Source organism: Eublepharis macularius, chromosome 15, assembly GCF_028583425.1.
Source record: "Eublepharis macularius isolate TG4126 chromosome 15, MPM_Emac_v1.0, whole genome shotgun sequence".
Lineage (NCBI taxonomy): Eukaryota > Metazoa > Chordata > Lepidosauria > Squamata > Eublepharidae > Eublepharis > Eublepharis macularius.
Genome location: NC_072804.1, coordinates 18,133,688 through 18,147,678, shown reverse-complemented (window position 1 = coordinate 18,147,678; position 13,991 = coordinate 18,133,688). Strand labels below are relative to the sequence as shown.

At 46.9% G+C, this 13,991-nt stretch overlaps 1 protein-coding gene across 2 annotated transcripts in view; it reads right to left on the bottom strand.

Annotated features, from left to right (window-relative positions):
* Positions 1 to 13,665, bottom strand: part of FAM184B (family with sequence similarity 184 member B) — a 124,216-nt gene extending 110,551 nt beyond the window's left edge. For both annotated transcript variants that reach the window (XM_054999585.1, XM_054999586.1), the window contains exon 1: positions 13,534 to 13,665. In XM_054999585.1, the coding sequence (XP_054855560.1) occupies positions 13,534 to 13,665 (132 nt within the window). The remainder of the gene's footprint in view (positions 1 to 13,533) is intronic.
* Between the last annotated feature and the right edge of the window lie 326 nt (positions 13,666 to 13,991).

Below are 13,991 nucleotides of genomic sequence, written 5' to 3'. Positions count from 1 at the left end.
CAGGCTTTAAAGCAGGGGAGGGGGCCTACTTGGCAACAATCTCCCATTCTCTGATCCCTACCCAAAAGAAAGGCCACAACTTGATTCCTACCTTACAACCACATCAGCTAGTGAAGTTTCAGTAAAGAATCAGGTTGGACTCTCACCTTCCACAATTGCGGGGATACTCTAGAGTCTAATGTTACTCAGCTCTTCCAAACAGAATCATACAACTGTAGCCCCAAAAGTGAAACAGAAGGGACAAAATGTAAGCAGAAGAAAATTATACTGTCTACTCCCAAAAGGCTCTACTTCCTGCATATTAACTAAACAGCAATGCCCCGTGAAATGGATCAAAATGTATCAGGCATCATAAACTGCAGATTTATAGGAGATGTTGGAAATTGTTAAGTACATTTTCAGGAATCTTTCAAAGATCAATATGCCACTATACAGAAAACAGTTCAAAAGTCCTTTTAAATGATCCCAGGAGAACAAATACCTAATAATTTAGTATATATTTTTGCTCGTCTGTTTTGGCAGAATAATGTAATGCACAATGATGCCCCTGGCGCTTTCCTTTTTAATATCTTGAGCTGCAGATGTACTGATAATTCATGTTCATCATCCTATCTATGTAGCAGCATAAACATGTAGTAATATCAGTTTGGGAAGCTGGAGAAATTAATTCCACAATCCACAGGAATTCCTCTCCTAAGAGGGAAATGCTTTGAGACTCTTCTGCAAACTGGCAATCGTAATATTTATGTTTACATATCTGGAGGAAAAGTAATCCCATCCCAAGGGATCAGGTCAGGTAGCAATGCAAGATGTACAAAACAACTATTAATATCAGACTTACAGAGGCAACTGAAATATTTAATCAGACTCAAGGGCAGGATCAAAAATGTATTACAAGCCATCTGACTGCTGGTGACCTTGGCTGGATCCATACGCTGTTCCGTACCAGTTCTGTAGGCTCAGTAGTATGGCTGTGCTACAGCGCTACTTTGCAACTGGGTTTTTCTGGGTGGACAAGACAATCCAGTTGTTAATAACTGCTGTAGCACAACAGTAGCATAATATCGGACAAGCTGATTCCGCACACGTTGGATAATGCACCTTCAATGCACTTTATCAATCGTTTGAGGTGGATTTTTTGTTCCGCACACAACAAAATCCATTCCAAATGATCTATAAAGAGGATTGGAAGTGCATTATCCAACGTGTGCGGAATCACTGAATGTGTGGATGCATCCCTCTAACACCTGCAGTCTGGCCCGATGCACACCTACTCAGAAGTCCCACTGGGCTCTATGGGACTTAATACCAAGCAGGCTGCATAGAATGCCCGCACCACTAACCCAGAATTCCATGATGTATAAATCTAACACTCCATGACACTGGGTTGGCTTCCTCCAAGTATGAGGAGCTTACAGAGTTGTGCCTGCTCGTCCTGCTCAACAGCCATGACTGTCCCACCCCACGTCTGGCAGATGCCTGTATTTGGGCAACGTATCTGTACATGGCTTATAGAATCAAATGTCAACATGTCTTACTATGCAAACATTATTCCCACAAACCGGGGAAAGCAGTGTGTGGTTTGGACCTTCTCGTGTTGGGTTTACCGTGCATGTTGCCGGATTACGATGGCTCACCCCTAGAGAGAGTGACATGAAAGCACTCTTTGAAACAAACAAACACAAAAGATTTGCTGCTACATGATTATGATAGAAATGCCTGACCAGCAGGGCTTTTTTTCTGGGAAAAGAGGTGGTGGAACTCAGTGGGTTGTCCTCGGTGAAAATGGTCACATGACTGGTGGCCCCACCCCCTGATCTCCAGACAGAGGGGAGTCTAGATTGCCCTCCGCGCCGCTCCAGCAGCGCGGAGGGCAATCTAAACTCCTCTCTCTCTGGAGATCAGGGGGTGGGGCTACCAGCCATGTGACCATTTTTAAGAGTTGCTGGAACTCCGTTCCACCGCGTTCCCGCTGAAAAAAAGCCCTGCTGACTGGATTTGTGTAGTAGGTAGAGTGCCCTCAAGTCACAGCTGACTTATGGCGACCCCCATAGTGGGGTTTTCAAGGCAAGAGACTAACAGAGGTGGTTTGCCATTGTCTGCCTCTGCAACCCTGGTCTTCGTTGGGGGTCTCCCATCCAATTAACATTTTCACAATCATTCAGAAGCAAACAGAACTCCAGCCTGCAAATTCTGCCCCGCCAACCAAGTTTTACTCAAAAGAGATTAACGGCGCTCCTAAGGGCTTGTTAGGCTTCGTGGAATTGGGATGTCGCATTTTTGGATAATTTCCCAAGCAGAACATGCAACGTTGTAGCAGCTTTCTCTGACAATAAGAAGAACTGAGTATCTTGTTTCCCATGTACTAATTTCCATAATATGTCTATATATTATCTCATTCCAGGAAAAAAAAACACTTTTGGAATAAAGGAAAGTATAAAAGGGGACCTTCAATTTTTTTCTGTTTAGGAAAGAAAGATCCCGTAAATCACCTGACCTGAATAGCCCAAACTAGCTTGACTGAGTCAGATCTTGGACGCTAAGCAGGGTCACCTCTGGTTAGTACTTGGATCGAAGACTACCAGGGAAGTCTTAGGGTCGCTATGCCAAGGCAGGCAATGGCAAACCACATCTATTTGTCTCTTGCTTTGAAAAACTAGTGGGAGTCACCGTAAGTATGCGGCAACCTGCCGGCAACCCCCCACCCCAAAAAACCTCTCATATGGCCTCACTAGCCCTCTTATCTGACAGCCTCCTGCTCACTACAATTATACCTGCACACTTTCCAGTATTTTAGCCCCCCCCAAAAGTATTTTTTCTAAAATGTTTGCCAGCTCTCTCTCTCTCTTTCATCTCCATTTATCTTCCCCAAACCCCTTCTTCTCAGACCACTGCCTGTTGGTTCTCTTCCTTCACTTCGCCTTCTGGAATCTCTGCCTCTTAGCACCGATGATCATGAATCTTCCAGTTTTCATCCTTCTCTGTGCCCGGTAGCTACACCTTGGTTCCCCAGACCCTGGTGATTTCTTTTTTTTACAGCCAAGCTAGATGCTGGAAATCCACAAGCTTTTGTGCGTCATCTGACGTGTGGGATGAAGTCAGCTCTGCCTCATGAAAGTTTCTGCTGGAATAAATGTTGTTGGTCTTTGAAGTGCTCCTGGAGTCCTGTTTTATTGACACCAGGGCTTTTTTTCAGCAGGAACGCGGTGGGACGGAGTTCCGGCACCCTCTGCACTGCTCCAGCTGGAGGGCAATCTAAACTCCCCTCTGCCTGGAAATCAGGGGGCGGGGCCACCGGCCATGTGACCATTTTCGCCGAGGGTGATTTAAACTTTAAAAAACTCCCCCTTTGTTCCAGCTAACCCAAAGTGACATCATTGTGCGGTCCTGAGTTCCACCACTGAGTTCCACCACCTCTTTTCGAGAAAAAAAGCCCTGACTGACACCATCTATGGGGCAAAGGGATGGATCCAATGGGCTAAACTGCAGGCCCACAAAGTTGTTTTGGGTAGGAAAATGGCATCAAGGGAGGGGGATGAAACCCACTCTCCCCTTGCACTCTGTTCCCGACTCCAGCCTGGGTGTTACACGTCACCTATTTAAAAGGGAAAAAAATGTTGGAGCTCTCCCCATAGACTGCCTGAAATCTCATTCGGCTTGGCCCTCCAACACAGAGCCAGCAAGAGACTGCAACGTGACTCAGCACTCACAGGAGGTCTGGGACAGTCATACTCCCCGAATTCATTACAATATGTAAATCTTGCCTTCACACTCATTATTTTGCCCCTCGATGGGGGGGAGCACACACAGTGTACAGTTCTGCATCCAACCCAATGTTCCATTAGGACAAAGATCGTTCTGATTCTCCCAGATGCCCTATATCTCATTCCTGAGTCCTCTCTGCAGCCGCCCACTCTGGACGTGCAGTCAGCACTTCTTAAAACAGTCCCACATTCCTCCGTTCCCAAACCTCCTGAGAAAAGAGTGACATACGTGCCACCAAACAAGACACCACTCCGAGGCAGGTTACTTGACACCACTGCAGTCCTACCCAATGCTATTAGCAAAAGACTATCCGATGCGGACCCTCCATACAAATGCACGGCCTTGATGCTACAGCAGGGGTTTCCTCTTTGATTTAGGTAACCCTCTCTCTCCCCTATTCCTTCTTTTTTCTTTTAAAGGAATGTGCATTCCCGCATAGCAATATTACACTGAAACGTCTTTTGTGTATGTTTTTACTAACCAAATTCATCACGGTACAGTTTAGGCTAACTGATACAGAATGGTTTCGTAGGGCCAAGCTACACATGACGAATGACACTTGAACGGCAAGTGTATTTCTCCCTGTTCACTTGCCCTCCACTCAATCCACTTGCCGTTCAAGTGTCATTCGTCATGTGTAGCTTGGCCCGTAGTTACTTGAGATGAAGAGTGATTTTTTTAAAAACGCATCAGGCCTGGCAAACTAAATTCCTCGAAATGTTTTACTACCCCAATGTTAAAGAAACTGTTCTAAGGTAACATCTGGGTGAATTTTCTGACTAAAAGAAGACAACACAGAACAGTGCCAGATATAAAAGGATATTCTGTGCCAACAAACAAAAGAAGTAGCCCGTAGCTATGCAATATTCCAAACGGTTTGTCCAGATGGCATTTGATTTTCAACCGTGGCTTGCCAGATATCTATGGGGAGCCCATGAGCAGCACATAAAGGCTGCCCCAAATTCCCAACCCCATTTTTGCAAGAGATTTGTTTAAAATTTTATTTATTTAGAAAACGAAAACAAATACATAGATTACAGATTGCAGGAGACATGTGACAGTTTATTTGACTTGTTAGCAATTCTAGGCGAGCAAACTGAGAAGTCGATCCCACTTGGTTCAATGTGCTTTATTTCCAATTAACTGGGCTTAGGATCACTATTCCCAGACCGTCAACAACCACTCATCCTTAATTCTTGGATGGCAAGCGCCAACCAACTTCCCTGCGACAACCACCAGATTTGAAAGCAGCTCCTGTGTCCTTTCAGGCACAACATGCTTTGTGTAATTCAGAAAACTTAAAAGAATCAAATGGAAGCAATGTACTTAACATTACTTTGATTTATTGTCGAAGGCTTTCACGGTCGGAGAACGATGGTTGTTGGGGGTTTTCCGGGCTGTACTGCCGTGGTCTTGGCATTGTAGTTCCTGACGTTTCGCCAGCAGCTGTGGCTGGCATCTTCAGAGGTGTAGCACCAAAAGACGGAGATCTCTCAGTGTCACAGTGTGGAAAAGATGTAGGTCATCTTTTCCACACCCTGGGAAACTCTTACAGAATGACTCAGCTCAACCCCACCCCTCCTGAGTAGATACAAATGACCTACATCTTTTCCACACTGTGACACTGAGAGATCTCCGTCTTTTGGTGCTACACCTCTGAAGATGCCAGCCACAGCTGCTGGCGAAACGTCAGGAACTACAATGCCAAGACCACGGCAATACAGCCCGGAAAACCCCCAACAACCATTACTTTGATTGCTTTCGTAAGAATTTTATTTATTAACAAAATGTATGTCCTGCCTTTCTGCCTTGATCAGTGCCACCAAGATGGATTACTGATTAAAAACATACATAATAAAAACACATCTCAAAAACACTTAAACCAAACAAAACCATAGTATTAAAACAATTAAAACCAAGCTAAAACAAACATACAAAAACATAAAAACAGCCATTAAAACGCAGTACCATTCCTCTGATTCTTTAACACTTCCAGCTCACAAAGAAAAGCTCTGCCGTCAAAACTAGCCTTTTACGTTTTAAGAATAAGGATGAGGGATATCAAGGAGATACAGAAAAAAGGTAATAATTAGACCATACGCTGATTGACCCTAAAGGAGGAAGTGTTGTAGACGAAAAACTGTAATGGATTAACAATATACTTACTATGCTTTTTACTGTTTTATTTTCTTTGTATGTAGGCCACTGCTGACTCTCTGTAGTTGTGTTTTTGTTACGTTTTAATTTCTATCTTTTGCTCTATCTTTTAACTAGCATTTTATGGATCCCGTCTTTATATTTTGCAAGGCTTCCCCTGGCAAAAGATGCCATCACGCCGCCATTGCTAGAACAATTCACCCCTCAGTTCAAGAATACCCACAAAGCTGCAAGCATTTGAGACGAACTGCTAGGGTTGCCAGACCCCCCTACTCTCCCGGAAGGAGGGTGGACAATCTGGCACTCACCTTTTTAGGACCCTTGCATGTGCAAAGTGCGTGCGTGTTCTCAGTGCAGTGCGATAATGTCACTTCCACCACCAGGCATGATGATGTCACTCCCGGAAGTGAAGTCATTGCACCCATGGGGGCACACTGTGTGCCGGCTTAGGAAATGTCTTGCCTCCCAGGCCCATTCCTTGAGGCCTTTTCCTCCTGCCGGCCAGGTGAGTGGCGCCAGGGGGCAGTGGCTGGGAAGCGGGGGATCCCTCGCCTCCACCGGGGGACTGGCAGCCCTACAAAGTGCACAATTCTGAATCATGCCATATATACAGTCATTTGTTCATTGTATTGTGAAAGAAACAGGACACAAACATTTATATCTGTCTTTGTGACTAATCTACGAAGTGCATGTCACGTTTTCCCAACATCCTGTCACACTCCAATGCAGTCGTCTGCAACATTTCCAGACCTGAGAGCCACCTTTAACATCAGTCATGTGAGAGGAAGAGGAGGGGCTAAAGTTATGACCTCACAGACAGGGAGGGTGCTTCACATTACAAGTGCACGTGGTGCACTGGAGGACCAAATGGAAGTGTGGGATAGCTGGGTCAGGAGGACGGAACAAAGGCAATGGAAAGCGTGGACAGGGAAGTCCATCTCTGAACCTGCCTGGGCTAACAAGGAACCTCTCCACCCTGGAGTGATCATACCTTATTGTCCTGCTGCTTCAGCACGTGCATGAAGAAAGGTAAGAGGCATGGCACCACTGTATGCACACAAACAGCAGATTCTTCCAAAAAGTGATAGAAAATGCCATTCATGATAAAGTAAATGAGGCTGTATGACCCGTGGGCTGAAGACCACTTGATTATGGCCATGGTCTCAGTCATGTTTTTTTCAGGTGGGTAGCTATGTTGGTCTATAGCAGATGAGCAGGATTTGAGTCTGGTAGCACCTTAAAGACCAACAAGATTTCCAGGGGGGTAAGCTTTTGAGAGTCAAGGGAGTTCTGACTCTCGAAAGTTTATACCCTGGAAATCTTGCTGGTCTTTAAGGAGCTCCCCAGCTGTATTGTGGGGATAATAACAACAATGACTTGCTCACAGCTCTGAGAGGGGCACTAATCTGCCTAGAAGAGTGGTATAGAAGCACAGGTATTGTTATTGTTGTTGTTATTCTCAAATCTTTTTCAGTAACATATTTTATTAGTTGTTAAATTCGGCCTAATTTCCATAATCAAGAAAAATAAAAGCTGGTCTGCCATACTACAGCTAACAAACTTTACATAACTTTACAAACTTTACGAAAGTATCTTTTCCTTGCCCCACCCTATCCATCCGGTTCACAAATACCAAACACCTGAACAACCAACAAAATTGACAGATACCAAACCTTCTCTCTGAAAAATGTAATGCTGTTTCATGGGTATGTTGGCAAAAATTATTTTCACCACATCGTAAAGCAAAGACAGTGAAGGGCTCCAGAAAATGAAGCAATAAAGCACTCTCGAAATGCAACCAAGTCCCCCAAAGCATCCATATAAAGAAATCATAGCATTTCATTTTACTACATTGCTTCACAGGTCTCAATGACATCACTTAAGACTTCAAACTCAGGTAGCTGACTGTGAATCAGACCCTGTTATGCTAGACTGATAATGAAATTAGTCATTTTCACACAGCCGATCTGACATTTTTTAACTTCGCCTCCAGCTATTAATAGCTGGGCCTGATCCTCTGTGACATTTTACATGGCAGCTTTCACCTGCCTGAATCAAAAAGGCTTTTATGCATTTATTAGCAAAATGCCGATCGTTCTGATGTGTGGAGTGTGAGACTGCAGGCCTGAACGTTGCAAGGACATACTTGTACAGAAGGGAACAATTAAGGCAGGGGCAGATTGACTCATTACGTTGCTCCAGGACTCCAGCTTGGAAATGGAAATACAGCAAGGAGGGTCCTCTGAGCATATGCAACGTGTGCTTTCCACGATGTACTCCTGTATACTACCTGTGCTTCATGTTGTTTAATGTTAGTCCTAGAACTGATTATGTTCTGTTTCAGCAACTCTGTATTGGATTCTTGCTCATGCAATGTCTTTGTAAACTTGAATTTACTCTATGGCACTGTTTATGGAAATGTCCTCAACACCTTGATATTGACTGTACTAATCTCACACTGTGTAACCCACAGTGTGTAACTCACCTTGAGTCTCAGTGAAAAAGACGGACTATAAGAGACATAAATAAAAATAATAAATAAAAAAAATAAGGAATGATAATCAGCAGCACCCATTTACTTCAAGTTAGGGAAGAACAGCATCCCATCTGATACAGTAATTTCAAAGCTGACTGGAGCCCTGGGACCTCTTGAGGACTGCATCTAGAGTGGCCAACTCCGGGCTGGGGAATTCCCAGAAATTTGGGGGTGGTGCGTAAGAAGGGGCATCAGTGAGGCATAATGCCTTCGAGTCCACATCCGAAGCAACCGTTTTCTCCAGGGGAACCGATCTGCGTAGACTGGAGATCCGTTGTAATTCCAAGAGATCTCCAGGCCTCAGCTGGAGGCTGCCAACTCTAGCGGGATCTCACCATACCATAGTGGAAGAGGTTTGACTTAACCCAATTCTATTTGTGCAACAGCCAGAGAGAGAATGAGTGCTGATTTTTCATTTGGTGTCAGTATTGCTGTGTACGGAAATCAGATGGTACCAGAGGGTCGCTTGGCTTTGTGATATGGGTTGATCAAAACTGGTCATTCTAAGAAAAGGCGGTTGCTGACAATATCCCTTGCACCTCGTCCTGTGCCAGCGGAAACACAAGACAGGATCTCATCAAGCTGGCTTTCCGAGAAGGTTACTTGCAATGAATTACTTGAGCTCCTGCTTGCGCAGGGTGTCTGTTCCATGGGGTTCAACCCTGAAAGATGAAGCCTAAACGGGAATCCTGGACGGCAGGTGGAGAAGATGGGGCAGGGGGGAGAAGTGATCTACAGAAGGACTTCCACCAAGCACCCTTTGACCCTCACCAGTCTTGACCCCGGCTGGGAGCAAAGAGCCCAATGTACATAGATGCAGGAGTTCTGATAACTGCTTTGAAAGACAGCACACGGGGGCACTGCCCCGCTGGCCAGTTTCCAAGCATCAACAGCAGCCAGGCAGATGACATTGTCGAAACTCCCTTTGCCTTCAGGTTCAGAGCTCTACCACGTTCTGATATGTATACAGCTCAGCAGCTAAGCGCAGAGAAACCAAGGTCCTCCTACAGGACCAAGGTGGAAGCAAGGGCTGCCGGAGGTGCTGGTGAACTCCCAGCGAATTACCACTCGACAGTTGCACGTGGTGAGCGCTCATATTCCTGTCCTTGCTGCTAAGTGTGGAAGGTGGCCCAGATGTCTTAGTGCCACACAAAGGAATCAATTTGCAGATGCATGCAAGGAAGGGGGAGAAGCCCCCTCCATGCTGCAGATCCAGTGTGGTGTAGTGGTTAGAGTTTCAGACTAGGATTTCAAAGACCCAGGTTCAAATCCCAGCTCTGCCATGGAAACTCACTGGATGACCTGGGGCCAGTCACATGCTCTCAGCCTAACCTACCTCACAGGTTTGTTGTGGGGATAAATTGGAGAGGAGAATGCTGTAAACTGCTTCGGGTCCCCGCTGGTGAGAAAGGCAAGGTATAAATGAAGTAAATAAATACGCTTTATTGGCTTGCTTTTTGTCCAAGCAGCCTGCAGAGGTTCAAGTGAACTCTCTGAACAATAATCTGAGCCATGGGCTTAGGCCATCTACCATTCCCTCTCAGTCCTTGATCTACAATATGGGGATAAAACTGCAACTGTTAATGTGCTTTTGCAAGATATCACTGAAATAATCTCTGTCATCCCAGGGAAAGGCTGTGGATCGGGGGCACAGCATCTGCCTCACATCCAGAAGGTTCCAGGTTCAATCCCCAGTGAAGATCAGGTAGTACAGGAATGTGATGTGAAAAACCTCTGCCTGAAACCCTGTAGAACAGACATTGTTGGCCTTGATAGACCAATGACCTGTATAAGGCAGCTTGATGTGTTGGAGCAGTGTGAAGTGCTAGTTCTTACTATTACCAAATAGCTCATGGCTGGGCTGAATAACAAAACTCTCCAGGCGCACATTCCTGGGTTTTAAAATTATTTTTAAGAGTCAGGAGTAACAGAGGTCCGTTTAGAAGAAGACAGGCCGCCCACCTAAATGTGTAGAAAGCAGATCTGTAATTGCTCTGCCTCCTCTTGCTAAATTAACCGAGTAGCAGAGCTGCTTCCACATGGATGTTTTACTCCATTCTTCCTTCCAAAGTGGAGTGCTGTTTTTTGGAGCACCCACATGGCCTCCTCTAATGGTCCACTTTCGAGGTTCTCCTCATCTTCTGTATATTCTTTCTTGACTCCACTTTACTAGGATCTTCTCAGGGGAAAATCACAGTTCAACTGCACTAGTAGAAGGTTTATTGTATTCAGCCATAGGCCATTACAAGTCACAAACAAACAAAACAGAATCACAAGCTTGAATAAAATCTATGCGACATGGTCAAAAGCATTAAAATTTAAAACTAGATACATGGTCAAAGCATTAAAATTTAAAACTAGATACAACCATTAAACCATGGTTGTTGTGGGTTTTCCGGGCTGTATTGCCGTGGTCTTGCCATGGAGAAAGAAATCGAGGGAAAACTCCCATTCCTGGATACCTGGGTCATCCGCAAAGCAAACTTTCAGTTAGGTCACAAGGTCTACAGGAAACCAACTCACACTGATCGGTACCTACACAAAAACTCCAATCACCATCCCCGACAGAAAAGAGGCATAATGAAAACATTAGTGGATCGTGCAAGACGGATATGTGAGCCGCACTTTCTCAATGAGGAAATTAATCATCTAAACCACGCACTTCAGGCAAATGGCTACTCCAGAAATGAAATCCGAAGAGCAATCAAACCCAGGATGAATCAAACAACCAAAGAAAAACAGTCTCCCACAGGAAAAGTTTTTGCCATTCCAAGACCACGGCAATACAGCCCGGAAAACCCACAACAACCATCGTTCTCCCGCCGTGAAAGCCTTCGACAATACAACCATTAAACCATTTCCGGTTGTCAAATTCATATAGGACAATAAAAGTATACACAGTTAAAACAGTAAAAACAATAAAAATCCCCAATGTACAATGTTAACGTTATCCCTTGAGCACAGCAGTAGCCAACTGCACTAGGGCTATCTGGATGGGAAAGCTCACATTTTCAAAGGTACCACCCTCACCAGCACCATGTCCCTTCTGTTCTCTGTCATGGCCACCAGAGAGTTTAAAAACAAAACAAAACTAGGCAGTGCTATAGAGCTATAACACTACAGTAATTGCTCCTTTTAAAGGCTCCATGGAAGCTCTGCATGGATGCTCCACTGACAGTGAGAAAGCATTTGCAGCAGCAATTAATGAACAACCCCAAATCCTCGCCACACAGATGCAACCAGGGTTTCGTTCTCGAGCATGAAGTCAGAAGACGGCTGGTAAAATATTTAGGCTTTGCTGATTTAGATACGCTTCGTAGGAAGAGACACCTACAAACCAAAGTCAGATGAAGTGATCTGTTGAATAAAAGCACACAAGCCCTCCTCAAGTGATATTATCCCAGAACTAGCATAGGGAACTAAAGGCATACAGAGTTGAGATATCATGCGATTCCCCATCTCAAGGCCATGGTATAATTTTTTAACAGAGAGTGTATCAATTATAGTTTGCATTTGGCTTGCAGAACCAAAGCAAAGAGAACTGTGGCGGGCCTTTTTTTTTGGCATAAGCTCTGCTGCAAGAGTATCTTAGAAAAGGTTAACCACTGAGCTATAATACACTGTATTTATTGCATTTCCAATGCAATAAAAATGTGGACTAGCTGCTAGACTACAGTTCAAGATTTATTGGAAAGCTCTCGCAAGAGGATAACAAAACGGTAATTTCTCTTGCAGATCACAGCCTGCTCTCAAACATCCCCTCCCTGCCTCCCAGGCTACGGCAATATTATATTTCACTCATATTTATATTGTAATGAGGGGGGGAGGATATCCATAACCAGTCACTGCTATGCCCAGTACTGGGGTACTGATCTGTTTTCCTCCCTCCCCCTCCTTGGGAGTCCCAATTTGGGACCAGGATTGTGTGGGATCAAACCTGGCTGTGGACTTTTAAGGGCACTGCTGCTGCTGAAATACCAAAATCTGATAGACCAGTCCTGCTCAAAACCTGTCATCCATTTTTTGATCTGTTCTGTTTTTGTTCTGTTCTGTTTTCCCGTCCTGTTCCTCTGATTTTCATTCCTCCCATTTAGCCGCATCCTCACCGGGAGAGCCTGATCTGGTCAGATCTCAGAAGCTAAGCAGGGTTGGCCCTGGTTAGTAGTTGGATGGGAGACTTCCAACGAAGACCAAGGTTCCAGAGGCAGGCAATGGCGAACCACCTCCGTTAGTCTCTTGCCATGAAAACCCCACCAGGGGTCGCCATAAGTCAGCTATGAGTTGAGGGCATTCTCCACCACCAGTACTCTTATATGTAAACTGGATAGCCCAGGTGCGCCTGATCTCATCAGATCTCTGAAGCTAAGAAAGGTCGGCCTTGGTTAGTAACTGGATGGGACAGCTCCAATGCAAACCAGGGTTGCAGAGGCAGGCAACGGCAACCCACTTCTGTTAGTCTCTTGCCATGAAAACCCCCACCAGGGGTCGCCCTAAGTCAGCTATGACTTGAGGGCACCCTACCACCACATTCACCCGCGCCCCTCTGTTCTTCTCGGACCAGCCTGCTGCCCTCACGGAGTTTCCCAACATGCTGGTTTCTGTTCTCAGTCACCATTTTGAAAAGACTCTCCAGGTTTTTTTTTTTTTAAAAAGAAATGCAAGATTTAACATTTTTTAAATAACTATCAAGGCGCCCATTTCCCACCCCGATCGGGGCCGCTCGGAGGGCAGGTGTCCCTCCCGCCCCGCCCCAAGCCAGCGCTCGCAGCCCAAACGCGAAGCGGAGCCGCAAACTTCCCCAGCCGCTCCCCGGAGCCCCTCGCCGGTGACCCACATCCAGGCGCCGCTTGGAAAGGCAGCGGAGGGCATTACGCAACCGGCAACGACGGCCGGCTTGCCCGGCTGCGCTGCACTGGAGCCCCGGGAAAGAGTTGCCGGAGGGCTCGTTGCGCGGCCCGCGGATCCGGCTCTCCCCACGCCCGCCCGGGAAGGAGCGGCGCGCCCGAACTTCTCCCCGCCCGCCGGCGCCGGAGGAAGTTTCCCAGCCCGCGGCCGCCCGCGCCGGCCCCGGCTACCTTGGTGAGCTGCGCGATCTTCTTGCACATTTGCAGGTGCAGCTCCGGCTCGCCTCCCTCCGGCGCGCTGCGAGGGCCGGGCGCTCGGGCAGCCCCGCCGCAAGTCCCGGGCGGGCTGGCGGCGGAGGCCATCGGGGCGCCCGGAACGCCCGGCGCGCCGGCCAAACTTCAGGCCCCCGCCGGGGCTGGGCTGGGCTGGCGGGCAGGCGCCTCTCCGCTGGCCCCCGCCCACCCGCGCGTCCTGCCTTCTCGCCGCCGCGGGAGGCTGCAGGAGCCCGCAGGAGGCGCTCGGCGCGGCGCCCCGGCTCGGATTGCTGGCCGCGCTCGGGAGCCCGGGGGGGGGGGTCTCCCCCCCCCCGAAGAGCGCTGCTGCGTGAGCCGAAAGCGCCAGATCTGCCCGGCAGCCTCTTCCCACGAGCAGGACGCGGAGATAACAGCCCGCCCTCGTGGTTGGCGCC